At 39.8% G+C, this 26,938-nt stretch overlaps 1 protein-coding gene across 1 annotated transcript in view; it reads right to left on the minus strand.

The window, feature by feature from the left end:
* RFX4 (regulatory factor X4) overlaps nucleotides 1-26,938 on the minus strand; it is a gene marked incomplete at both ends in the record, with an annotated part of 85,474 nt that overhangs the window by 51,577 nt on the left and 6,959 nt on the right. Inside the window, 3 exons of the mRNA XM_084205724.1 lie at nucleotides 1,891-2,014; nucleotides 8,037-8,097; nucleotides 14,791-14,877. Coding sequence (XP_084061850.1) covers nucleotides 1,891-2,014; nucleotides 8,037-8,097; nucleotides 14,791-14,877 — 272 coding nt within the window. The remainder of the gene's footprint in view (nucleotides 1-1,890; nucleotides 2,015-8,036; nucleotides 8,098-14,790; nucleotides 14,878-26,938) is intronic.

A 26,938-nucleotide genomic window follows, 5' to 3' on the forward strand; every position in this document is an offset into this window, starting at 1 on the left:
TTTTGTTAGCAGGAATAGGCTGGAAAGGATCAGTGGGGTCTGCTCGGGTTCTGCAGATGGAGAAGCTGGTTTCACTTCAATATTTTCCCCCTGTTGTCTGAAGTTCCTGGACATACCAGTGGAGAATTGCCAGTTCCCAGATGCAGAAGTCATGGCCACCCAAAGTACTAGTATGAAACAGTATCATGATGATTGCGTAGGGCTTCCTTCCTCTCCACAACAAAGGTAAAAAGTTTCATGCAACACTGCTACAGAACTCTTTTGCAACAGAGAGGAAAACACTTGGACCACAGCACATGAAAAACAAATTGGAATGCTCTGATTTTTGGATGGAAACCATAGTACATGTCCTGCTAGGTCAAGAGACTCCTACCAATGAACAGGTCTATGTATGAGAGGCAGGAGAGAAGGGGGATGAAGTATTAAACAGGGTAACAGAACTGCCACATACTGATAAATGGTGAAAATCCTGAAACATTTATGTTCTGATGGAAAAATTCTGAAATATTTACACCTTACAATTTACAGAAGTTTTTAGCAGCAGCAGAAGTAGCATTGTGTAAACTTAAGCCGTGTTCCAAATGTGTGAGCCTGCATGAAATCTGTTTCTTATTTTCACTGTTCCTAAATTACATGTTGCCACTATACGTATCACTCGGTAGCAATAATGTGTACAATGAACAACATCATTCACAGTTCTGCAATGTATTTGAACAGAAACCTGACACAGAATCTACTGAGTTATGCAGGTCTTCAAGACACAACAAACACGGTAATGTTACAACACGGTACACTTTATTTTCCTTTCCAAACTGTCTGACCTAAAGATGCACTGTGGAAAATGTCACCTCATTAAATACATCCTTCACCCACTCTTTACACAGGCACTTACCCTAGAAACATTTTTCTTTCTATGAATACCCAGAAATTCTATAGAACAAATGTTGCAAACACTAAAAGATAACAGCTTGCAGAACAATGGGCTTCAGATTCATGCTTGCAAGCATTTCAAAAACAGTGGCAAACTCTACACTTAATTTTTTTCACAGTCTACAGGTTTTAAAGGCTTGTGACACAATCTACGGTAGAATTTCCATTTTAAATATTATCCTATTTTTCACTGAGAGAAAAATATCTGACCAGCAAATCCAAAATACAAATTTTATGTAACCTTCTAGCCAGCTATTAACATCTGCTACCAGTGTAGAGCTTTACTCCTCACACTCAGATGATGCACAGCTATGTCTGTGCTAGGAGTGCATCTCCACTGTGAATCTGAAGTTACCCAGAGTGGCTCTTGCTAGAGCAGGATTGGAAAGGGAAGCACGAGGAATCACAGTGAGAAGATAACTTGGATAGCTTGGCAGCCTGTACCTGCAGTGCACACAAAAAACAGCTAGATGTTTTCTGGACTTTCACATCTGGAGGCATTGTACTCTACCACGTGAATTTGCCACATCATTTGAGATCATTAATTCAAGGATCTCCATATTATGCTTACAAGAACAGCACAGTCATGCTCCAGAATTCAATTTTACCCTTCTACTTTTAAAAATTATACATTGGTTTAAGCAGTGCAGGTCATAATGCAGACACATTTACACTGGCTTGTATTCAAATTCCAATTCAATTTTAACTGCCAATTTTCTGTACCATATCACCATCAGCTAGGCTGGGGACTGATGTACTCTGGAGCCAAGCCATGGTTAGAAATTATTCCAACCATCAAAATAATTACAATCTTAGCCTTTGTCCAATAACTTGAATACACAAAGAGATTTTGTTCATACACCTCTGTTTCTGACAGTAAAAGATTTCGTTATTTTCAGTAGTACAAATTCACCTGAACCAGGTGACATTTTAAGGTGTCATACAGCAGTTTCGACTTACCTTCCCAAAGCTGGCAGCATTAACAGGTTGTGTGTCGTTTTTCTCACAGAAGTCCAAGTAATGCATGTAGAGAGCACTTCGAGGAATGCAAACACCTTCTGCAATCTCATAGTTCTCCTCCAGCCTTAAAAAGCAAATATCAAACAGAAAGAACTGCAAGTATGTTGGATGTCCTGTATGGTAAATAGTATACAAGGCTTCAACTTTTAAGACCAAACATTCTGACTTCCTCTTGTCTACTAAACTTTGTCAGCTTTGATCCTAAGTGCTCCTTCCAATTCATTTCCATAATATTTACTTGTTTCATTTGGTTCACACTTGTATCAAAACCATATGCTGGGAGTTCCCAGCAATCTGTTATAGCCTAAAAGCATCCTGCAGTAAATAAATATATGTACAACTATGAAACAATAAATACTCACTGAGGGGAAGCATTCTCTCCTTTACAGAACACATCACCTTTGCTTCATGACACTCTTTTCACTCTTGTCCAGCTGCAAAATTGCTTACCTTGAGGAAGCAGGTATAGCTAAAGCAAATAATTTGCTACTACTCAAGAGTGTCCACAAGATCTTATTGTGTAATATTTTCTTGGAATTGTTTACAGGCAAAGTGAAAAAACAAAAAGAAACCACAATCTGGATACTGGAAAAACCCCAGTGAATTAACATTCTTTTCTACCTTTTAGAAATTTTCCTTATTTTTTCATACATGAAAATAGAACCTTAAAATTTTAGATTATAGATCAAATATATGAGCAGGCATATGCTTCATCTTTAAAGCTTCAAACAGGTCTCATTACAAATCTATAGATTCAAAGAAACATTCCTTTGAAATGCCATTTTTTTGATTGCTGACCCAAAAATCTTCAAGAGATATTTACATACACACTTAACATTAAACCATAATTAATCATGTCATTGATGGTGCCAGTCATAGGCATCTACAGTCACAAGTGTGCTTGTCTTCCTTGCTGGGTAAGGCAAGAAGATAGGTGCAACTTCCTCTTAATTGTATTAAAAAATAAATACGTATTCTCAGAAAAAAATCCAGTTTTACATTAAATAATCCCCTGCCATTTGTTAGCTGCAGAACACCTTCCAAATATCTTGTTTCTCTCCTTCATTGCCTTTTCCAGGACCTACCTACCTTCCATTTCAGTTATCATGATAATTTGTGACTGCAAACTATTTTAATAAGATATCCGGCTAAATGAATGGACTCAGTTTGTATGGGCAACATCTATTCTTCCCTGGTTTCTACAGAAATATCATCATGGCATCTTTCCTCAATTTCATACTGGTCTAACAAAACCTCCTTTCAAAACCTGGAGAGTTCGTTTGTATACTATAGCTGCTAATTGGAATGTCAGCTTCCGTGACCAAGACAGGACAGAAAGAAAAGCAGTTAATTATTTCTCTTCATATCTGATGATTTTTTCTCTTTTTCTCCTCTCTTTCACAGAGAGTCATTAGTCTGACACTGAACAATGAAATGCCCCATTATACCTGAACTTTTTTTTTTAATGATCAAAAACCCATCTTGCTCCACTTCTTTTATTTTCCTGCCTTTTATTTAACAACTTTATCATATTTTGAATCCAGCTTCATTCTACAGTATTGTAGAAAAATAATGAATGCAATTTCCTACCTAACAAACCACTACCAGTTATAAAATACACTTATATATATATATATATATATATATATATATATATATATATATAAACATTTTATATAGTGCTGTAATAAAGCAATGTGGAATCCAGTAGTTCACAATGAGACCTTTTGTACCACTACAGTATAGGAGTAAAGCCCCTAATCCTTCCACAGGAATGACAATTTTATCTGTCCCTATTACTGCTTCCCTCCATATACACTTACATAGTTCTAGATTAAATGAGATTATTCTATATCAGAGTCACATCGGTAGTGTTACAGATTTATTTTTATATTTCAAGACTAGAGAACAACTGTGATGTTAACCCCTGTAAATCACATAGATTCTAGAACAGATTCATTTTTATGGAGTATAACAACATATAAGGAAGTGCAAATCTGGGGAGAATCCATTCCCTCACTGTGCTTTACCTTGCTCTTTTAGAATTATTTTTATAAATGTTGCAGAAAATAGAATAGTTTTGTTGACTTTAGCTTCAAAATACTGTTACTATTCAGAGTACTTACACTGTAAACCAGGAAACTGGGGGGATTAGGTTGTCTGTACTTTGAATAATTCTATGTTTGGGGAAGTAAACACATACACACACCAAAATGAAGTAAAATAAAGTTTCACACTTACACCTTGGTCAACCAGTTCACCACTGAAATAGACATGAACATTTTAGAGCCAAGTTACAGCTTTACAGATGATAATGATATACAGATGATAAAGAACATGGAATAAGCACAGAATACTAGGTACTGCTATATTCATGCCTTAACAGTTAAATTCAAGCTTGTGTAGTTTCCCAAATTATGATGTATTTGGCAGTTTCCTCAATTATGATGTATTTGGCAGTAATGCTACATTTACCAGGCCTTTCACTTAATTTTGTATCATCAACCAAACAAAACAAAAGCATCATTCCTGTTTCCAGGAAAAGACCATTTAACCAGGCTGACAGCCATCCAGACATGATTCTTGGCTTCTTCAGCTATTCTTCATCCTCCACATTTAAAATGTTCAACATATTTTACCTTTGGAGAGGCACAACCATTAAGGATATCTCCCCATGGATTGATACAATTTGCTCTTTACAGCACTATTCCAGACAAGGAATAAAGCTGATGGCAATATGAACCAGTAAGAAAATGTACTTATTTTGCTTATATCTTTACTCTGCTTTCCCTACTCCTTTCTTCCTCTTTTTTTTTTTCCACCTGACATTTTCTCACTTTCTGTTTTTCGACACTCCATTGCCTTCACTAGCTCTAACTGGTAGTAGCATCAAACAGTAAAACCATGACCAGTTTTGCTTGGCAGACACCAGATGCTGCAGACAATTGTGAGGTTTCCATTTGCCAGAACAAGGGCAGTTTAGCACTGTATCCTGAAAACAATAATTTACCCCACCAATTCCACCTCTTGAATCCAGCCCAGAGATCGTTAGAAAACAGGACACATGCTTGCCCAAGGAATACACAGATACATTTTTTAGTCTTCCCTGAGTGTGCAAATACTTGTGAGGCCTTTTGGCTGGGAAAGGGTTATTTCTTTTCCTAGTGGCTGGTACTGCGCTGTGATTTGGGTTTAGTATGAGAATAATGTTGGTAACACTTTCAGGTGTTGCTAAGTTGTGCTTACCTCAAGTCAAGAACTCTTCAGTCTCCCACATTGTGCCAAGAGCAGCATAAGAATCTGGGGGGACCCACAACAAGACCAGCTAACCTGAAGAGGCCAAAGGAATATTCCATACCACAGAACATCACACCCAGTAAATAATCTGGGGGCAGTTGGCTGTGAGGTGCTGATCACTGCTCAAGGACAAGCTGGGCCTTGGTCAGGGTGGTGAGCAACTGCATTGCACATTATGATTTTTCTTGGATTTGATTACTCTTTTTTTTTTTTTTCTTTTTTACTGTAATGATTCATCTGTTCTTACCTCAGCCTATGGGTTTTACCTTTACCTTTTCTCCTCCCCATCCCAGGGAGAGCAGGGCAGGAGTGAGTGAGCAACTGTGTGTTACTTACTTGTTGGCCGAGGTTTAACTACCACACCTGAGCAAGCAAAACTGTCCAGCATGTAAAGCTACACCTCCAGGAAGTGCTCTGTGCAGCAATTCTACAGTGCTGATCACAACAGTTTACCAACCTGGGTAAACCAGGTGCTGGGTTCTACTGCAGTACAAATAATGCAGTGCTAATGTGTCTGACTTCCCAGAACAGTGGAAACTGCACATCTTCACCCAAAATAAGCTTGCTACTTCAGCAGTTTGATCCTAACTTTTGAGCTTCTCATTTTATTTAGTATATCAATTTCTCCAGGAAATACCAATTCAAAGCTGCAGTACATATGTTGAAAAGCATAAGAAAACTACCAGAAAACTGTTCTGTAGGTATGGCTCATAAGCTGGGAAAATTTTAACCTATATGCCTGTAAATAAATTCAGCCAACTGTATAATTCAGTTTGACAGCAGCTGAAGATTTTAAACATGAAACTTCTTTGCTTTCTGTTAACTCATGGAATTTTGGGTGGAAGATGAATGGAAGAAATTGCAGATACTCCAGAAGACTCAAAGGGGAGAATATGTGACCTACTTCAACATGTAAGAAACATAATACAAGAGACAGGTAGTAAGGCAGCACACCAACAAGAGAGAAGGGAAGAAGATGCAAGCAGCCTTTCAGAACCAGAATTCTAGAATTCTACTGCAAACACAGCTGAATGAGCGCTAGTGTGCACACTACATTCCAGCAGGGCTCAATATCCCAGGAGTTTAGGGATTTACTAACCTTTATGACTGATGAAGCTTGAAAGCATTTGGCAAAGACTGTTTACAGTATTTGCATGTTTTCTGTTGGGAACAGTATCGCTGGATGTTCTAATTAATGCCAGCTTCTTGGCTACGACTTTATTTGCTCCTGTGGAAAAGGCTCTTAACTGACTTCACTGCAAAATAAACACTGCTCTGAATCTGGGACTGGTAAGACCTGCTTACTATTTTATTTTAGCTAGATAGTTCTTTATTATCCTGTTTGAACTGTGTTGAAGCTGTGACAGTGAATAATGAAAAACAATAAATTACCACTATGACATTTCATTATTATTTTAATAATTTTCTCTCTGTCTGTAGTTACTACCTTTCTTGAGTGTCTGTTAAAGAAAAGTCCTTCACTTTTCTTGAACTTCTGAAAAACAGGACTTTTGTGATACAAATAGGTACAAAGAAACAATAGCTCCAAACTAAATGCCTTTATTTATATTTGCCCATCTCATTATTTGCATTGAAAGTGTCTGTAAGTTTCTGAGTACTGGCAGCAACCTATTCAAAATCAACCCACAAGTCTTGAGATTTTTTTAGTCTAAAAACCTCATCAATCAACTTTAAAAATCAAATAATCTAAATTATTTAAGAAATAATCTAAATCATTTTTGCATGTTTCACAGAGTCATGTAATTTCACAAGCAGAAGAAATGGAGTAAAATACACTGAATGAATTATTCTTTTCTGTTTTTTTCATGAAATCTCCCAAGAGACTGACAGAAGCAAAGAAAGAAGTTTGTTACCCTTTTGCTTTAAAAAACTCACATTTTTTACCAATAATCTTATCTTTTCATCCAGAAAGTACAAGAAGTACTTCAGGTACTTATGGATAAAGTAAAGGCCTTTCTCTAAAAAGGCTTAAAACAAGCTAAAACTATGGGCTTTCAGATAAGTGTGCTCAGAGGCTTCTTTGTAAGAGAGCTCTGTTCTGCCAGATATATGGAACCTCTGAAAAGATACTTGATGGCTTATAATATTAAGAAATCTAAACAAGAATTAAATACCTAAATCAAGGCAAAAGTCTAAGAGATAGCCCTATAGCAAGGGATGTCAGAATTAGAGGTACACATTACAGAACATGCAGACTAAAATACTGCTGCAAATCATAGGGAACAGCCTTATTATTTTTATAGCACTGTAGACTAACTCTCAAACTGTCCTCTCTCTTCCTAATTACCCTTCCTTTTTTCTCCTCACTAACTTTGCAAGGGGATTTTGACAAATTAATGAAACTTCAAACTCTTTCCTTTTGTTGTCTTCTACATTAAATTACAGAGATCTCATGTCAGTAAAACAGTTGGAATGGGTGGGCTTCATCAGACACTGAAACAAATGTGAGTCTTGAAAAAAAATCTCAGTACTAGTTTTCTTTTTACAATAAATGTAGCAATGATGACAAACCACAAATAATCAGCTGGTAGGGTGACAAATAAATATGTTAAGTAGATTTTCTAAACTGTATCAGAAGTTTCCTCTGTTCAAACAAATCCTGTAAGACATTCGTTGAGAAATGCTGTACAGGTTAAAAATGGGCACATGAAACACAGTGAAAGGATCTTTAGAACTCCAAGATGGCCAAGAGCTCTATTCCATTATCTGGAAAATGCATTAGAAAAAACACTAATAGATTTTCTTGATCTTTTTAAAAGGCATCTTACCATTGCAGTGTAGCTGGAGTTGAATGCGGTTTTGATGCTCTATTATTTTCTTTTTCCTCATCTGTTAAGAAACAAACAAAAAAAGCTGTGTGATTTCATCAGGAATTTATCAGGAATTCATGAACTATTTTTTAAAAAGAAATAATTTTTGAATGGTCAGATTTTTTTTAACTAATTAAAATAAATTTTAAAACAATTAAAATGTGCTCGAGTACCAAAGCTTTCTCAAATTCTCTAAAATTCAGAAATGTAAATAATGATGCTCCCTAAACTACCATCTGTGGATACTGCTTAAGGCAGTAAACTCTGCAAATATCACTGATAGAAGGAGCAGAGTGGTGCCTGGGAATACTGACATTGAAAAGGGTAAATTTATATGGAAAAAAGAGCAACTCTTAGATCTCTACCTGCATGTGAGAACATGCAAACAGTTTCACTCACTATAAGGGAACTGTTGCCTTAGACAAGTTTTATATTAGATAAGGCATTTAAACTAATGGGGTACACCTATTGTTTGATCCTACATAAGGTAATTATTAGATGTTTATAAATTTACAGGGACTAATTCTGAATGAGAACAAGTGTATAGTCTGTGACATACTTTATTCCTTTTCAGGTGATTTCTCTGATAATTTTCCCCATTAACTGTTTCCAAGGCGACTCTGGTTTGCTGACTTTCCAAAAATTCAGATAAAAGATTAATAAAGAAAAAGGTAATTAAAATAAAACTTCAAATATCGGATTCTTCCTAGGAGGCATTTGTTCTTTTAAAGCAATTTAGAAATATGTATAGAATAATTCTGACTAAATCGTGTTTTATTAAACATATAAAACATTCCTGGGTGAAAGCTGAGTGGAGCACAATCAACAGCTCCAGAATGTTATTCTTTGGAAACAGTGTTGTATCAAACACATTTTGAGATTTTAACAGCTTTGTCCCCGATGAAAGCATTCAGCATAGACGGCTTTGATACCTAAACAATAGGGTAAACCTGTACGCCACGCTGCAAGTCGCATTTCTTCATGAAATTAACTTTTAGCAGTAATTTAAGCGAGCCTTTAGGATGCGGGATCTTACGGGAGCAGCGCTACGTCCTCTGCACATCGGACGCCCTCGGGGGCCTTTTGAGCCGTGCGGGGAGCACACGCACACAGGGAACAGCCCGGCTCGGGAGGCTCTGCGTGCAGCCCTGGTCCCGCAGCATTTCTTGCCTTCCCCACGGGAAGCCGTGCCGGCCGAACATCCTTTATCCCGCGGCCGCTCCCCTGGGCGCCGGCAAATCCCATTCCGCACCCCCCGCATCTGCATGACAATGGGCCCCTCATTATTGGGCCGCACACTCCCTCCCTGCCTTTCGGGCCCGCTTTTATTCGGTGCACAGGACCAACATGCGCACCTCAGATCACTTTTGAAATGGTGGGGTTCCTTTGTTTTCCCTAAGCAGGCGGTCGGCGCGCAGCAGACGCGGGCACACGGGGCCTGGATGCCGAGGGGCCGTGGCTGCAGCCCCGCACGCCCAAGGACCTGTAATGGGATGGCTTCCACCTGTGCTGAGGGGGCTGAATTCCCCTCCGGATACGTGACAGACATCAAGCTTCAAGTCAATACCTATTACACAATAGGTAATTGTTACACAATATCTCTACACCCTTTCCATCGCCGTCCAGCTGTTTTTCACTTGCACTAAGAGTGAGCTGCTGTGAGCAGGTGCTTTACCTAACCTGCCCTCAGACATCCTTCACGGCAGCCACACTCAGCTCCTCCCACTCAAATCCTCCCTAAGGATTTGTTTTAATGACACAAACTAACAATTAGGTCATAAACTGCAATTTATGTCTCCTTCCTCAGGTATGTTTGCCTCCTGGGGATCCTTCTTAAAGACCCCTCATCATCCCCCCCAATTGTCCCTTAAAACCAAGAAGAAAAAGATGGATTTCAATTTTTCACAGCTAGGGCTTGTCACCCCAAAGTCAATTCTCTGTACAAGAAAATAGTGCAACTTTGTTTTCTATCAACGAACCAGCTACCAGCCAAACTTTCACTTTTCTATTAAAAAGATGGAAAGGATTGCAGATGGTACAGGAATAGATGGGACCTAGAAATACAAACTTTCAATATTACATATAAAAGCTCTTAATTCTACCTTGTCTAGTTTAACAATATAATCTCATCAGATAATTGACTAGCAGAAAATAATAAATAGCTTTATACTTTATATTTTAGCTGTCAGCAGGGCACCTAATGGTGTCCATATCAAGCAGAGAATGTTTAACTCTTGACTCAGGTCTGATATCAGATCACTTTGTCTAGCATGAAAGAGGCAAGGGAAAACAGCATTTCTTACTTTTTGGCCTGTCATTTTATCCATTCACATCAAAACAACACTGTAGATTAAAATAAAGGCATGCCTTTTAAAATGCAATACTTTTAAAATCCAACCTATTTTGTAGGAAAAGGAAATAAAGTCACTGAAAAGAAGTCCTACTTCAAGGTACTGTCAAAGAAGAGACATGACAATTCTTCTGTGACAAATCCAAAAGGTCTCGAAGTCACAAGGAAAAATCTTGTTCAATTCACAGTTGTAGGGATTCACACACAGCACCCCAGGGAGAAACCCATGTAGTGTGCTCATACCACTGCCAATAGGAGGACTACCAGAATCCCAAGGAAAAGTGTCTTCAAGGTACCTGATAAGGTGGAAAACCTGGTACTCATCCCAAACTGAATGCAGATAATCGCTTAGACAACTGCAAGTAAAAGTCTCAGCATAGAAGGGGGCCTTCAAACAAAATAAGAAAACTAAGAATCAATGATGTTCTAGAAAAACAGTATTTATTGGCTCACAGAGATACTAGAGGATCCTTTTGTCCCAAACTCCATGGAAGTTCTTTTGCTAACTGCTCCATCTTACTTCCAAAATTCTGTTTCAAAGCCACTCAGGTAGAGTCCTGCTTGTATCTTGTGCGTGTTTGTATCTTTGTGGCTTTCCCAAAGCTTTCAGTGGGATCCTCTAACTTTTGCTGTCTGATTCTAGGCCCAGCTCAAGGGATTTCTTACTCTTTGGGGCAAGACATGGAGACAACAGAAGCTGTGCTCAGCAGCTTTGAGCCTGCTGCCTTAAACACAGGGAGTGGAACAACCTGAAGCGAAGACACAGCTTTTCTCTAATGTGTTGGTGTTAGTCTGTTTACCACAACTAAAATGGAGCTAAGTTCTTCTTTCCACTGTGGAGGTAATTGAAGAGCCCTGTACTCTCAAGAGCTGCCTGCATGTGTCTCAAAACCAAGAAAGAAACTAACATGCTGTTACTATCTTTATATAGATAAAATCCTAGATTTAGGATTAGTTCAGGTAGCTGCACATTTTTCAGAGGAATATCCTCTTCCTCTGTACCACCTGCCAGATTCTGACTGTTCTCAGAAGTGATTTGGCCTTAGCCAAAATTAAATTATAGTATTAAGCTATCTTGTCTCCTATTTACATGTAGCCATAAATGAGATTCAGGCTCATTAGCATGTATTCCATGCTTTTAGAACAGTGGGAGGTTTTAAAAACCTCTGAGAAATATGGGAGCATAGTTTTCACTGAGTAGGTATAACTGAAAAAGAAGGAATTTTCTCCTAGGAAAATTTTAGTGAAAGCAAGTAGCTCTTTTTTAAGCTTCTTTTTTTTTTAATAGACGAATAAGAGGTTTACTTCAAACAAAAACCAAAGCTGCTGGGTAAGTCATTGCAGCCAGTATGAACATGGGTTTTGAACATCACTTTTGAAGCACAAAAAGTAATCTGAATATTTTCTTTATCTCATAGGAAGTTTACACATTCACATTTCCAAATTAGCAAGACAATTTGGACAAGCAACCCTTCCACTTCATCAAGAAACATCATAATTCCTTCCCCACGGAACTCAAGTTGAAACTTTTGTAAGCCTTTATTTGTGTTCTTCCAGATCTCTATTTCAATTTGGATAATCTGGTTTAATGCACAGTACACAGAAAATGTTATTGAGTTGTTTTTTTCAATTATTGGCTACAAGACTGTACCGTTCCCTTTTCCTGTAAATCTTTTGACTAACGTGGAATATGGAAGTGGCAGCAGGAAAAAAGTTTTAAAAGCTGGAAAGTGAAATAAAATGTAGTGATAGTTTTTATATTAGAATGTAAAGATTGTGGTTTGGAAGATGTCATAAAACATTCCAAAAGGGTAAGAAGTACTCCAAGAAGCACAGAGATGATGTGAATCCACGGCTATGAGTCATCACTTCTTTTGCCAGTGTAATGCAGGTTCAAGAGGCCTGGGGGTATCTGGATTAGATGGCAAAGGACCCCTGTGGCTGGAAGTATGGTTCTGAAGCATACTTCAGCTGTAGAAAAGGAGACCAGCAAAACTATTGTTCCTGTTCTAAACCCCTAAGAACTCTAAAATCATCCAGGAAAAAAAGAGTCACAAGAATATTATTGGTTCACAGCACAAGTTCTCAATCTTCAGTGGAGCCAAGGCCAAAAAAAAACCCAAAAAACCCCACCCCAGCTGAAAACCAAACCCACATTTTCCTTGGTAGTCCAGCCAACAGCTGCCTCATGTATGTAGAGACAAAAAAACTAGTCAAGAGAAAGGTGGTTTACACTTTGTTTTGGTTGCAGATAAAACTGGACCTATACTGACAACAGCAATTCGACCACCATTCTGAAGAATTCAAATAGGGTTATGTGGGTTTTCTCAAAACATTTTGCCTCCTGCTTTTGTTTGTAAATATATGACAGAGGCTGGACAAAGAACGGCATGATGGTTTGGAAATTTGTGGTTGGTTTTTGGGTGGTGTTAGAAAAATGTTAGAAAGAACTCGAGGGCTAGAAAGGAGCACATAAGACAATGATTTCTACAGTGAAACTTCTAGTTTGTTCTGGATTTCACAGATTATTGCTGTGGCTTATTTTGCTTTCCTACTTCTTCCTCTTCACCTTCTCCCCTCACTCACCTCCCCCTCAAAACAAGGATGACTTTTCAGGTGGATTAATTCTCTTATCTGCACTGCAGAAATGCTGGTAATCAGTGCAAAGGAAGCATCTGGAAGAACTGGCTATTAAGAAGGAAGCTAGATAAAATCAACTCTGCCTCTCATTTGGGTTTCCATTATATGCTGTGACAATGTCTTCTGCACACAAATAGAGGAACAAATTCATTTATGTATTTGTTTTATCAGTTCTAAATTCACTGCCTTTCATTATCATTGCTTGCCCCTTATTTCCAGAACCAGAAAACAGAATGAGCCACCATGCCATCTTCTCAATACCACTGTCTGAAACACCTGCTCTTGTTAATCACACAGGTCCTCATTTTACTGGCCCCAGCAATGTGGAGGTTTCTCATGCTCATATTTAATTTAACAATCCTGAATTCTGACCCTATGAAGAGTCTGAAGACACATCTCATTCATTACAGATTCCTTCCATCACTTTCTCAGTAGCATGAGAGTGAAATGAACTTTGTGTATCTCACAGGTTCTCATAAGATTCAAAATTACAAGCTGCTCTTTTTATTTTCACTATTATCCACTATAATTTTTAAAGATAAATTAATTTCTATTCCTTAATTCTTAAAAACAGAAACCCCCAAACCTCTCCCAGTGTCAATGTCAATTTTTAAAGATTCTTGTGCACGGTTCTTAGCTTGTGAGTCATGAATAAATACCATTTCTACTAACATCTTCCTTCTCTTTCAGAAATATTCCCTCAAAAGATATCCCTAGACAAATGAGAGTAAGGCCTCAATACAGCAAATTTCATGATCCATTACAATATTGTGCTACAAGACATGTAGTTTTACCACGATGTCAAAATAAATAATTCTCTTAAAATGAAAAAAAAAAAAAAAAGTGAAAGGGAACTGCAGCAATGAAGTGATTTAAAATACACTTTTAAAGCACATATTTACAAAATGTAAATTACTAGAATTACTAGTTACTGGATTAAAGAATTCCATCTGCATTTATATCTTGTAATATGAATATATGAATTCTAGAGATGAAAAGTAACATTTTGCTTTAGGCAAAAGAATATTTTGCTTTAGGCAAATTAAGCAGAATAGAAATTGTGTAAACAGGTAAAACCAAATGGTAGCCTAGAAATTGTCTTGCAATTTTAAAAACAAAAAAATTGGTTGTTCTAAATTACTTTGAAATAATTTTGATTACCTGCTATTGTTAAAAATCAAGATCTAAAATTACTATCACTGGAAAAGAAAAAAACTAGTTGATTTAAAATCAGATAAATTGATAAATTTTCTCCCTATCTGACTAAAAAGAAAACAATATCATGTTTTAGCAAGTGATTTTTTAATCTCACAATTGGTTAATTATTAATGGAAAGATTTTTTTAATTTATGTTTCGATATAGTAGTATTGGAAAACAGCACATTTTTTCCCCATATTTTGACCACATGGTGTTCACCAGTGAAAAGCAAAACAGGTGGTCTTTCTTCTAAGCTGTTCCTAACAGCACATTTCAACCTTTATTCAGTGAGATGCAAATTCTTCATATTGTTTAACCAATACACAGTACTATTTCCTTTCAAAAAATGTAAATATCCCAGAAAAAAAAAATTAATAAAACTATTGAGTATGTCAAGTGAGCTGACTCCTTAAAATACACAGTACTAAAAATTTAAATTTAATAGAGCTGTAGCAACTTATATAGCAGGAAATGAGCACTCAGATATGTTCACACTCACTTTAAATGAATGACAAGTTACTTACTTTCATCATTAGAAACATTCCCCAGAGAGGTGTGACTGGAATAACGTTTGTTTTCACTTTCATTGAGACATCGTTCAATCCAACTCTCTGCAAAAAAAAAAATAAAAGAAAAAAAAAAGCAGCTCTTTTGTTTGTTTATCTTTGCATAAAACATAAACGTGCAACAGATAAATCTAAATAAAATGTCAGCAATTCAACAGATGATGATCTTTAACATTTGTATTAAAATATGCTTGGTCTGCCGATATTTAGCAAGAAAATCAATCTTGCTTTTAAACTTAGCTGTTGCTTTCTAGCTTCATTTTTGGGGTTTTTTTTCCTGCTTTTAAACTACAGAGCTGAAACACTTCTGTGTAAAAACCAAAGGTCCTTGGGATATTCTGTCCCCCGTCACATGATACATTAAAAAATAAAAATCAAATGAAACATGGAAATCACACTAGTTTTCAAGCCTTAGTCTGGCAAAGGCTTATATCCTCAAGTATTCCTGCAGGTTTTGGAAGAAATCTTACTGGGTATAAAATCAATCATTCATGTGAATTTTGGTTAAATCGGGAATCAAATGGTGTTCTGTGAAGCCCAGTCCTGCAACCTCATTCACACTGGTGGAGTCCCAGGCACTGAGATCTTTTCCTCACTGGTACAAGTCCAATGTAGCAAGTCAGCAGCCACTGAGCTGCTCAAACCTTTGTCCATCCCACAGCACAAATGAAACCACTCCTGTTCCTCCCTGTTTTTCAATACCAGTCAGATGAGTTACCTACAGCATTAGATTGATTTGAATCCACTGTTCTTCCTGGAAGCTATAACTTATATCCACTGATGACTTTAGAGGATGCACCAGGCTCAGCAGAATATACTGTTACGGGTCTTCAGGGCAAAAGTTACACCTTCTTATGTGTTTCCTTGGACAAAGTATGAAATATGAGTTCCTGAGTTTGTCTAAATCCCTAGGTATTTCTACAATAAACTGACCTCCCTCATACGATTACTTTTCAAGGGTGTGAACATGGGCAGAAACGGGTTTATGCTCCGAGTGGTGGTCAAAGCAAGAAAAAGAAGGGATAGATGGAAGTCTGCAAGGCAAGCCTGCAAGTTATGACAGAAAACAGCCCCACTGAGTCAAGAAATGCACAAGAAACAAGGGGAAATGGGCTTTGCTGTCAGCAAACTACCAGAGCCAGAAACATCTTCGAAGACATGGAAATGGCTCCAGATTCCTTTCAACAAGCCCCACACCAGCCACCGAGCTACCTGCACAGCACAGGCAGTAGTCTGCCAGCCAGCAAAAGCCCAACACAACATCAGGCTTGAAGGGAAAGCAGGAACCCAGCATCTTGGGAAAGATAAATACCAACTTTTATCTTATAGAAGATAAAAGTTGGTATGACCTAATTTCAGCACTAGATGCCACTAAACAAATAAATGGTCATGGCCAAATACATCCTGCATGAAAAAATGCTTTTTAAACCCAGGCAGTTGTATAAACCTGTGCATATTCCTCTGTACACATCCTCACCACTACCACGTAAACAAAAGGGCAATGGCACCTTTGCAGAACCCCAGAAGGGGTGTGCTGAGAATCCTTCAGAGCTGATTTCCAGGCCCTGCCACGGGACTCCAGGTACTGCTGCTTTGTGTGCCTGTGATTTTCAGGCATTGTTGTGGCAGGTCCAGGCTATTCCCCATCCCCACTTTTTCGCAGTAGGAACGTGCTGCAGTGCTGCCTTCGTCAATACAAGCACGTCCCTGTGTGCATCTTCCTCATTGACCATCACACTTGTGCCTGAGAAGCCTCAAAGGCTGCTCCCTTAAGGTACTTCTCTGAAAACCACCAAAAAACCCACTTGTTGGCAATAGATTTTTAAAGGATATTTCTTCTCCCATCAAATTCAACACAGCCTTGTTTAAAAATCACTGTAAGGCTGCTGACACCACGACATAAAACCTGCCAGCAGGGCCTGTGCTGTGAAATCAGCTCCTGCTCAGTTACAAACCCACAAGCCGGCAGTGACTCCAGCTTGGAGCCTTTCCCTGCTTGTGCTGCTCAGCTGCATAGGGTGGGGATGTCCGAGGGCCAACACAAGGATATGGCTGCTTTCTGCCAGATTTCTTTTGCTGCCCTAAAAACGAGCTCACAGCATCTTCCCAATCCCATTTTAGTACTGTGAGCTGTCTCACAGGTGAAGAGAAACTTGCTACATGGGGCAACATCAGAGAGAGGTGCAAGAAGCCTTGGGAAAGATTACCCTACCTCCTCCTCCTCCTCCTTTCAGCACACAGCCATGGCTGTATATAATTCCCTTGGCTCCGAGCCCAGCTGCAGGGAGTGAAAGCAAAAGCGGTGCCATTAGCGCCAAGGGGAGACCAATGCCCAGCTCTGCCCTTTCTTTTCCTGCCGGCACTGAGAGCTGGGAAGCTGGGATGCATCCTCTTCCCTCGGCAGCAGGGAACTGCCAGCAGCCATCTTGAGTCAAATTCCCTGCCTAAGTGGTAGGAAAAAACCCCAACTTTTTAAGTGTTACTCCATAACCATTTTCATCATCCTTGTTCACGTGTCTGTGATAGCCGTGCACGTTCCCCTTTTTGACGGGAAAAGCAGCCAGTTTACACTGCCGGGTGTAAAGCCTGGAGCACGGTGCAGTTACAGTTTAATTATGTGCTGCAGCTCCTTTGGTCCTGAATCACCCCAGTTCAGCCTGCTGCAGCTTGAGTCTGGCTTTCTCTTTGTGGCTTTGCATTTAAATAGCTGATAGAAATTCTTCAGGCCTGAAAAGATACACGACCTGTCTGGCAGCAAAGAATGAAGAAAACTAACTCTTTTGAGCAAAAATGTCAGGGAGTTTAAGGCAAATTTGTCAAATTATTTGGCAGATGACAAAATGTGACAAAACCAGGTAACTATTTAAAAGCTGTATTATCTCATAAACCAAATTACGTCAGTATAAATAAATAAATATTCTAATATGTAACTTCATTTAGTAAGTAGCTATTTTTCTACCGTTTGTATAAAGAAAAACATTTTTACAAGGCTTTTAACTCCCAACATTAATAACAGTGTCTTCAGGTATTAAAAGAAAACACAATTACAGTTTTGATAAAATTTTAAATATTCCCATCAGCCCACAGATCCCAGGCACAGTAACACCTGCCCAAAATAAAACAAAAGGAGAAAGAGGCAGAGCGAACAAAATCAAAAGTCAAAATTAGGTTTGACTTTTATAAGGTCTTTCAGAGTTAATGACATTAGATCTTGTTCCAGGCCTAAGGAACACATTGGGTTCCTTCTACATGTTGAATGTGCTTGTCCTCATAACACATGGGTGTGCCTGTCCCAGCAAGAAAAGGCCCATGGGGAACCTCTGGTGTCTCCAGGCTGTGGTTCCATCCCAAGGCTGGCACCAACCACATCATACCACTGCTCTAAATATGCATTGAGTCATGTGGAATGGATTTTTTTTTGTGATTAAAGCTTAATTATTGCACTTGAACCTTAGTTTTTACAGGCAGGATTTCACAGCAGGAAAACTCACAGAATGATGGAGAGTTCAGGCAGCAACTAAGCAGAAGTGCATATCAGACCTGATAACAATGATGAGTCATTAACACAAGATGAGAACCCCCAAATTTCCAATGGGAAGTGCTTTTGAGAACAAAATAAACTACATCCTAATACAGGCTGTATTTTTACTCACTGTGTTTTTAGTGCATCAAGCCTTAAGGCATTTCCTCTCCCCCTCTAGGACTCCTTCCCATCAGGAGTCCCAGCACACTGTACCCTCAATTGTACTGAAACAAGGATCAGCACTAGTGAAAAAGCAAAAAACCAGATTAGGAATAGCTAGTAGTAGAATGTAGTATAGTCACTTAGTTTCCATACTGTGTCACAATTATGAGTATCATAACCTTACTAGCAAAGAAAGAAAATAATGTTTTTAATGGCATTTTAAGGATCAATCTTTAAATATCATAGCAACTATTTAATTTTGCACAGGTCAAGAGTGAACTGTAGTAAAACACACAACTTTGTTCATCAGCCTTAAAAATTTTTGTTATATAATTTTGCATACCACTAAATACAAATACACTGTGTATCTGAGGTGGGACTCCTACGTGAGGGAAAGGAGCTCATTATTCAAATTACAATAATTTTCCCAGTGTAAATTTTCTGAGAGAGTAAGTTACTATTACACCAACAAAAAAATTAGAAATCATTCAAAATTAAATACTGAAAGATGAATTTAAAGTAACTATGGAACTATTGCTGCCCCTAATTTTGCCTCTGCTCTTTTTGATCCCAATCTTTCTAAAGCTGACACATGTACTGAGACTCAAGCGCCAGAGTATTTCACTTCCATTCCATGTGCCACACTTTTACCAAGAGAAGTTTAAACTGAACTTTTTTTCAAAAGCAGGCAGAGCAGAAGGTGTGTAGCTTCACCCTATCCCTACCAAGCCACTTCTTTCCAACAAACAGCATATTTTCATTTGTATGGTGTTTCAAAGATTGAGCTGGGGAGGCAGGCTTGGGAGCTCCGAGACAGAAACATAAAGGAGGTGTTTAGGGGCAGGAGCTTTCATGAACTATCAAAAATAAGAGGCAGAAATGTTCTTGAAATTTATCTTTGACAAATTATTTTGACATGTTATCTCCTTCAGAAGTCAAACTTGCTTCTGGAACACATCTTTGAAAGGCTTCTCCTCCAGAGCCTGAGTTGAGGTGATGCAGCAGAGGAGCCTGCGTACTGCCAGTACATTAGTGAGATAATTACTCCCTGTTTGTGAAAGGGTTATTAGCTACCTATATTTGCAGCCCACAGCACTGTTACTCCCACATGGACATGCCCTAGCAAGAGCGGGGCAAGAGCCACTCAGGCTCCTCTCTGCAGAGAAGAGGAGATGGTTCTGATCGCAGCCACAGTGGTTCTGCTCCCGCCGTCCAGCCAGGAGGGTCAGGAGTAGTTGCAGTAACAGCACCATCTGCAATCACAGCCTCTTGTGGCCTTTGTGAGCCACTGTGGCCACAGGCGCTGGGAGGCTGTGCCGCACAGCTTGGGACTGAGTGTGCTCAGAGCTGCTGGCTACAGCCCTGTGGACATGTGTGTGTGCCCTGAAGGGAGACAAGGAGGGTTTATGGGCAGAACAAAGCTCTGTGGCCACCTAATCTGAGCTGCATTTTGCTCACCTCATTCCCTACAGCAGTATATACAATATCCTGGTTTTCCACAGTTATGCCATATTCTCTGATCCACATGTGGTCACAGTACTGGCATAATTGGGAATCACTTGGTTTTTGAAAGTGTATGAGATGAGAACCCCCACATCCTAGAGAGACAGCCAAGGCTTTGACAATGACAAAATTTGCACAACCATTTGTTTCACCAAAGCCATAGCAATTGCATGAAAAGCCCCCTCATGTGCTTTCAGCTCTAGATTTGCTCTCATACTCCAAATTCTAAAGTCACCAAAAATCATGGCAATTTACTTAGGGAGCTGAACACGGACCAGCTCTTCTTCCACATGAGTTCTCTTGTCACTGGAATAAGAATATAAGATTTGCTAGGACCCAAACCACTGCTTGAGCTATATACTAACTTGGATGGCATAGCTGCAACAGTCCGGCTCCTTATCTTTATTCATATTTGCTCTTCTAATTTTTTGCCCCAGTTTCTCGAGGCAAATTAAAAAAAAAAAAAGTTGTAAGGAACTGTGAGACAAGGTGTCTAAAAGTAAATGATGTAAATATAAAGGATTTTAGTGCGTTTATAAGAGGACCTGCTGGAAAAATGATATATTTAGCAGTGAGGACAGACTCAATTGCCAAGTGTCTCAGTACCAAGCTGGACAGCAACACTGTCTAGCTGCTCATCTGATCTGTAACCACAAGAGAAAGTGGTTGCTAACAGCAGATTTAGCAGGTAAACACAGTAACTCAAAAGCTCATGACTGAAGGTCATGGAACCTCCCATTTCCATTTTGATAGCCCATGGTACCAACAGAAGAGTTGATGGGATGATATTCTATATCTTTCCTTATTAAGGAAACAATCACTGCCCAGACAACATCTTCTGTTGTCTGTTTCAGAGAAAGTGCTGAGGTTTGCAAGATCCATTGAGTTTTTCTCTCCAGAGCTGATCTTGCTGAACATGGCCTGAGACATGCCAGCACCCCAAAAACTCTGTTCATGCTCTCCATGTTGCATCACTGCTGTGGACAGAGAACTTCTAATAATCTCTACAGCTACAAAATTCATAATGTCTGAGCAGCCTGTCTGCTTCGGCCATCCCTTAGTGTGCTGCAAATCTAATTTCTAAATGCTATCTGAATGCAAGTAAGGAAAAATGAGCCAGTGCATGTAATATTTTGACAAATGCAAGTGAAGACTTCACCTTGTAACACTTCAATGTCTTGGAGCAATTAGCCACAGCTTATAAGACAAATCACTAGTTTAGAACAGTCCCTTAAAGGCAAAAGAGATGATCCCTTTCTCTCAGGAGTAATGATTAGGAGATAAACTTGAAGTCTGACCCTCAAACTACTAAACACCTATTCTAGTACCTGCTGTATAAAACATCTGGCCTGAGTAGAAACAGGATTCATGTTCTGTATCTCTCTTACACCTTGCAGCACAGCACCACTGGTTACAGGCACATCTGCCACCGGAGAAGTGCTGCTGGAGCGCTGTGCAGGTTAGTTACAGCAGCGCATTTCAAGCAACACACTGCTTGAAAGAAAGCAAACAAAAATAGCTTTATCTAGAAAGCCTCAGGGGACTGCAAAAGCAAGACCTAAAGAAGATCTTGCTTAGCCTCTGCACATTGTTATGAACAAGAGTGTCTGTGATATGACAAGGCTTGGCTGCCACTGGCTCCCATTGAGGGCATTGAACTTACCAAAATCTACTAAAATCAAGCAGAACAAGTTACTAGGGACAGCCAACCACACAGTAATTTTCTAAGATTCAGGTTTTCATTGGTGATGTAATCAAAATATTCCTCCTCTCCACTGCCAAATGAAAGGTTCATTATCCAGCTGCTGTTCCCTGTGACCGCCTCAGCACATAGACACTCCTAGTCCACAAACCAGCTCCTCTCTAACCATCAAGGGGGACCTGCCACACAGAGCCTGGCTTGCTCTTTGCTGCCTCATTCGGTGCCATCAGCTGGCAAGGCACACACCCTTCAGTCACTGCGTGCTAGCTGACAGGAACATCTTCAGGCTCCACAGGAAATCATGCCAGTGTCCTCCTTGGTCCTGCACAGCCATCTTCTGTTCTTCCAAGAGACCTGCTCCTCAGGGATGACAGTGACACATGGCCTTGGTGCAGATGGCAGAGCTGCTACCCTGACAAGCTGCCAGATACCTCGGTGTTTTGTTTGCTAATCTAACTTTTTACTTCATTTCCAACAGGGGAAAATGTCAGGCACTCTTGTTGCAGTCCTTTTGTTCTCATTTCTTGGCATACAATTCTGTTGCATCTATTTCAGGGTTAATGGACATTGGTCCAGGGCACTTTGTAGATGTTGGCAGGAATGTTTTTTGTTCTCTTTCTTTGACTTATGATCCTGAAAAAGCATTGTGAAGATTCACCATGATATCATAAGCATGCAAAGAAAAACTCTCTTGAGTGTGAGAGAGCTCTGTTGTTTTGTTTAGCCAGATCTTCACTCCCAGTATTGATTTTCTGCTAAACTATTTGATAAAATATATTAAAAATTGACATGCCATACTTAAATAACATAAATACTTAAATAACAAAATGCACCATAGTTAATATTTTTTTAATTCCTCCAGAATATTTGGGCAGAAAAGCTGGAATTTATGAGATGTGTTATTCTTCTTACGCTGCGCACTGTGGGGAAGTTCATCTGAATGGGATTCTTTCATTTAAGTATTCTGTCAACAATATTCCTTGTTAAGAAGGTGCATCCCAAATGCAGATAAAACAGCCCCAGAAGCCCTATAATACAAGATGTTTCTGCATAGTTATTCTGGTGTCTAGGGCAGCCTCTACCCTGGATCAAATAAGGAACTCCTATCTGCCCCCTTCTCTGGAATCGCATAGCATATTGCTATTGCATTTCCAACTCAGTATGCATGTTCACTAAAAGTAGCCCTGTCCCTCTCCCAGTCACACACAGATGCTATCTATTGTTTAATTCTGAAGACTAAGTTTCACCAGACCAGTAATGGCTGTTCTTGTTTCATCAAGGCCATTCCTCATTTAGCGGAAAAGCAAACCTCACTTGGTCCGATTTCAGTGCGGTGACATTTCCTCGCATTCCCTCAGTGACCAGTTCAGCTCTCCCAGTGCTGAACTTTAACTTACACGGTTGTGCAACATGCAGCCCAACTTTTCATCAATAAGATCATCACACACATCACGTGCCTTCCAAGCACCAACCCTGCAGGCAGCAAAATGCGCCCTCATGCTTCCCCAGCAGAATGTTTATGGCTCCTCGATCCTTCAAGGTGTGCTGCATGACTCAGTGGAAAGGCTATCAGTGTCTCCAATTTAACTGCAATGCTTCCTTCCAAGGAAATGCACACACATCTCTTGATCATTGCCAGACCTATTTTTCTCCAGAGAAAAAGCTCAGAGTCAACTGACACCCCTTTTTGCCCCAGATTCCATTAACTTCTTATGCTATTAATGTGAGACACACAAGTAAGCTCATAGAGCTTTAAATTCTAGGTACCTCTCCCATCTCTTACACCCTGCAGCAGTCTCTTCTCCCAAGCTTCTGGGTTAGACATTCCCAGCTGCTGTCATGGTCTCTCAGATCACTAGAGTGCATGAGAAGACATGGAGCTCTCAAATCCTTAATTCAGCTCTGCTTCATTATTACACAGGGCTGGAATCATTTGGCTGAGCAGGAGAGTTGTGGCTCAAGAAACAGAATTTGCATCAAGTACCCATGAAATGCTTCCCTCTGCCTCAGGAGCTGATGAATCCAGCAGACAGGCCAATTTGGCACAGAGATGGTAGTACATCAGTAAGACAGCCCCACAAAGATGACAAAATGAAAAGATGTGAGATATGGGTGGGGGATTCACAAAACACTAGTTGTGGGGCTCAGGGGAGAGAGAGAGAGGAGGGGCAAGGCTGGTTGTTGGAAAGGAGGTGAGAAAAAAGGGAAAGGAAACAAAAGAATGAATGAGAAAGAAAAAGGCACGGTCAGAAATAAAGGATAGGAGAAAAGAAAGTAACTATAGAGACTTTTTTTTAATCAGGAGAAAAGAGGTCAGCTCCTAAAAGAATGGGGCTACAGTAAATATTTCTCATTAGAAACAGCATCCAGTTGAGCAGACTGAAAGAACATGAGAAGACAGACCCAAGTGTGCACAGAATACATGACTCAGGTGTTAGGACATAACCACAGCAGTAGGAAAGAGACAATCATTTGACTGAAAAAGCGTGTAAACTAAAATAGAAAGTGGCTACATTGACTCAAATGGTGGCTCCTTCTCCTCCCTTTATGGATAGCGACTCCAAATCTATCTGTTGCTCATTACTGTCAAAGGACATCACATCATTCACAACCATTTGGTGGGTAAATATGACACACCGGACAGAAACAAATGAACGCTGTTGCTCTCAGAATGGACACAGAGAGTACCTGCCTACCAAAACTAGCAGAGAGGACATTAATAAATCATCATAACATCCCCCACAAAGATTGGTATCGCTCAGAACTAATTTCACCCTGTTAGCTTTACAGTCTAAATATGGCTGCCAAAAAGTCTTTGCTAAGTCCTGATGTGCCTACACTTACAGATTTGTAAACCTTGTATGAGTTTAATCCCTTCCAAACTGTCTTCCCTTCCTTTACAAAGTACTGTGAAAGTAGACCAGTGCTTTTAAAACTAGAAGCCTGGCTCTTCTGAGAAGACTCCAGTCTCCTCTGAACAATATGCAAAGCAAACTCAGGGAGGGAACATGAGAAAAAAGACAAGTCTTCTTTCCTCCTTCTTTTTTTGCCCAAGACTCACCAAAACAAGAGTCTAGTATTGAATATTCAGCACTGAATACTAACTGCTCAATAGATGGTCTGTTTGCAGAGCTCAAAGTGGAAATGACCCAGCAAGGAGGAGAGGTGAACACACTGCTCCATCCATGTGATTAAACTGCTCTGTAAACGCAGTCCTCCCCACTTCTCCCCACCTCATTACAAAGGAGGCCATTTGCTGCCCCTACCACAACTCATTTTAAAAAAATGTTTGTGTTAGAGGGGCCCCTGCACCAGTATTGTCCCCATGACTCTACATTTAAGATAGGAATGTGAGTCCCAGCTTGGGAAGACCTGCACTAGCCAGGCAGTCCAACCAGCAGGATGTGCTACTGCCACTGCTTGGGAAAAAGGAAGCACAGGCACAGTTTACAGAGGAGCAGAGCACGGAAGAGTCCCTGCTTTCAGCCTGCACAGGGCATGGAGTGAATCCCACCTAGCAGGTGCCTTGTTCTGCCATGGACCTTGGAAGTCTCTTCAGTGCTCCTCCTCTGAGTTAAGACATTTTGATGTCATACAGTGAACACCCAGGAAGCCAAGCTGTGACAGAGGCTGGTGTGCAAACACAACACACCATTTAGCAAATGTATGATATGCACTATGCCTCTCATAGGGCCAAATTTCCCTTGATAACAAAAACATAGCTCACTCTACCCTTAACTCCAAGAGGTCCAAAAGAAGCAGCCTTTTACTTACACAAGGTGCACATTTCAGACCCATCCTGCCAAGAACTCCTTCTCTGGCTCTTTCATCACCTTGTCCCCAGTAAGACCCCTGTCTCACAGCACTGGGCACAGCTTCTTTCATGGCAGCCCTGGGATGCCAAGCTTGTTAGCCAGCAAATCTCTATCCTGCTACTTAGCCTGGTCTGGCAGACAGAGAGCTGGAGCTGAAGGGCTGTGCTGATGGGTGGGTGAGTCCCTCCACCACCACATGAGCCTGTGGACCCAGGAACACCCACTGCAGGAGCAGACATCTCTCATCACAGAGCAGCACAGGTCTGTCATGCCCTGCCACACAGCACCTGGGGACCAGGACTCCACTTTTATATTGCTCTGCCTGTATTTTTTTTTTATGGTGTCTATCAGGCCACTGTCACCTTAAGAATCAGCCAAGAATTTTTGTTTCCCCTTTTGCTTAAGCTTTTTAAGGAGTAAAGGAGCAGGAAAGATTTTACTTTCTTCTGAGCATCAGAGATAGCAATAGCCAGGAGTAGGGTACCTAGAAGCTAACGGCATTAAGTAGTCATCTACTTAATTAGGACATCCTGCCACAGGCTCATGTTTAAACTGAATGCCAGATGAGTGTAAGAACCACACATGTCAGGTTGTTGAGGATTTTTTTCCCTTTTGAAGGTTAAGGTTTTGTCTACTTTCTACAACCATCCATTAATTTTATTCAACAAATAGTCTGTTTCAGTGAGATCCTAGAGTATTAGGAAAACATACAGCCTTTCCTGCTTGGCCTCGAAAACAGCTGCTGGTTTTTTGCAGCAGATTGCACCTTTGTCATAGGGCACTGAAGTGTCCTTAGTAGTAAAAAGGATATTCTGTGGGGTCTTTTAAATCAGGTGTGCATTGCTGTCACCGTGGGGGAGCTGGCTCTGAAACACAGGTGATTCCACCCAGCACTGGATGACCAGTCATGAGACCCCACTAACTAACTGGGCTCTCCCTCCAAATTTCCATTCCTCAGCTGCAGCTGAAGTTGTTCAAACACTCCTGAAATAGTTTAGCAGTTAAAATGGTTCTAGAAGGGAGAAAAAAAAAGTGTTAGTGGTTATAACATTGTATTTAGTGGTACCTCTCCTTTTTGCTTTTTTCACTATATTTAAATTTCTTCTTTAATTTCTTTAAATTTCACTGCATTTCTGGTATTTTATTGCTTTACAAGTATAGCACAAGCTAGATCTCAACATACAGACCTCTATAAGAACATAAATGAACTTAACACTTGTCTTTTTTTTTTTGCAAACTTATATTTGTTTATAAGACATTTTTCATTTAATGAATTTTACCTGCCTTAATATGAACATCTGTTAGTTTTTCCCCAAGTAGCCAAACCAGCTGAAGAAACAGGAGTCTGATAGTATAATTCTACAGAGTGGAAGTTTTAAACAAGAGAAAAGAGAAGGTGAA

The sequence above is a fragment of the Fringilla coelebs genome (genome assembly GCF_963513975.1).
Source record: "Fringilla coelebs genome assembly, chromosome: 5".
Classification (NCBI taxonomy): domain Eukaryota; kingdom Metazoa; phylum Chordata; class Aves; order Passeriformes; family Fringillidae; genus Fringilla; species Fringilla coelebs.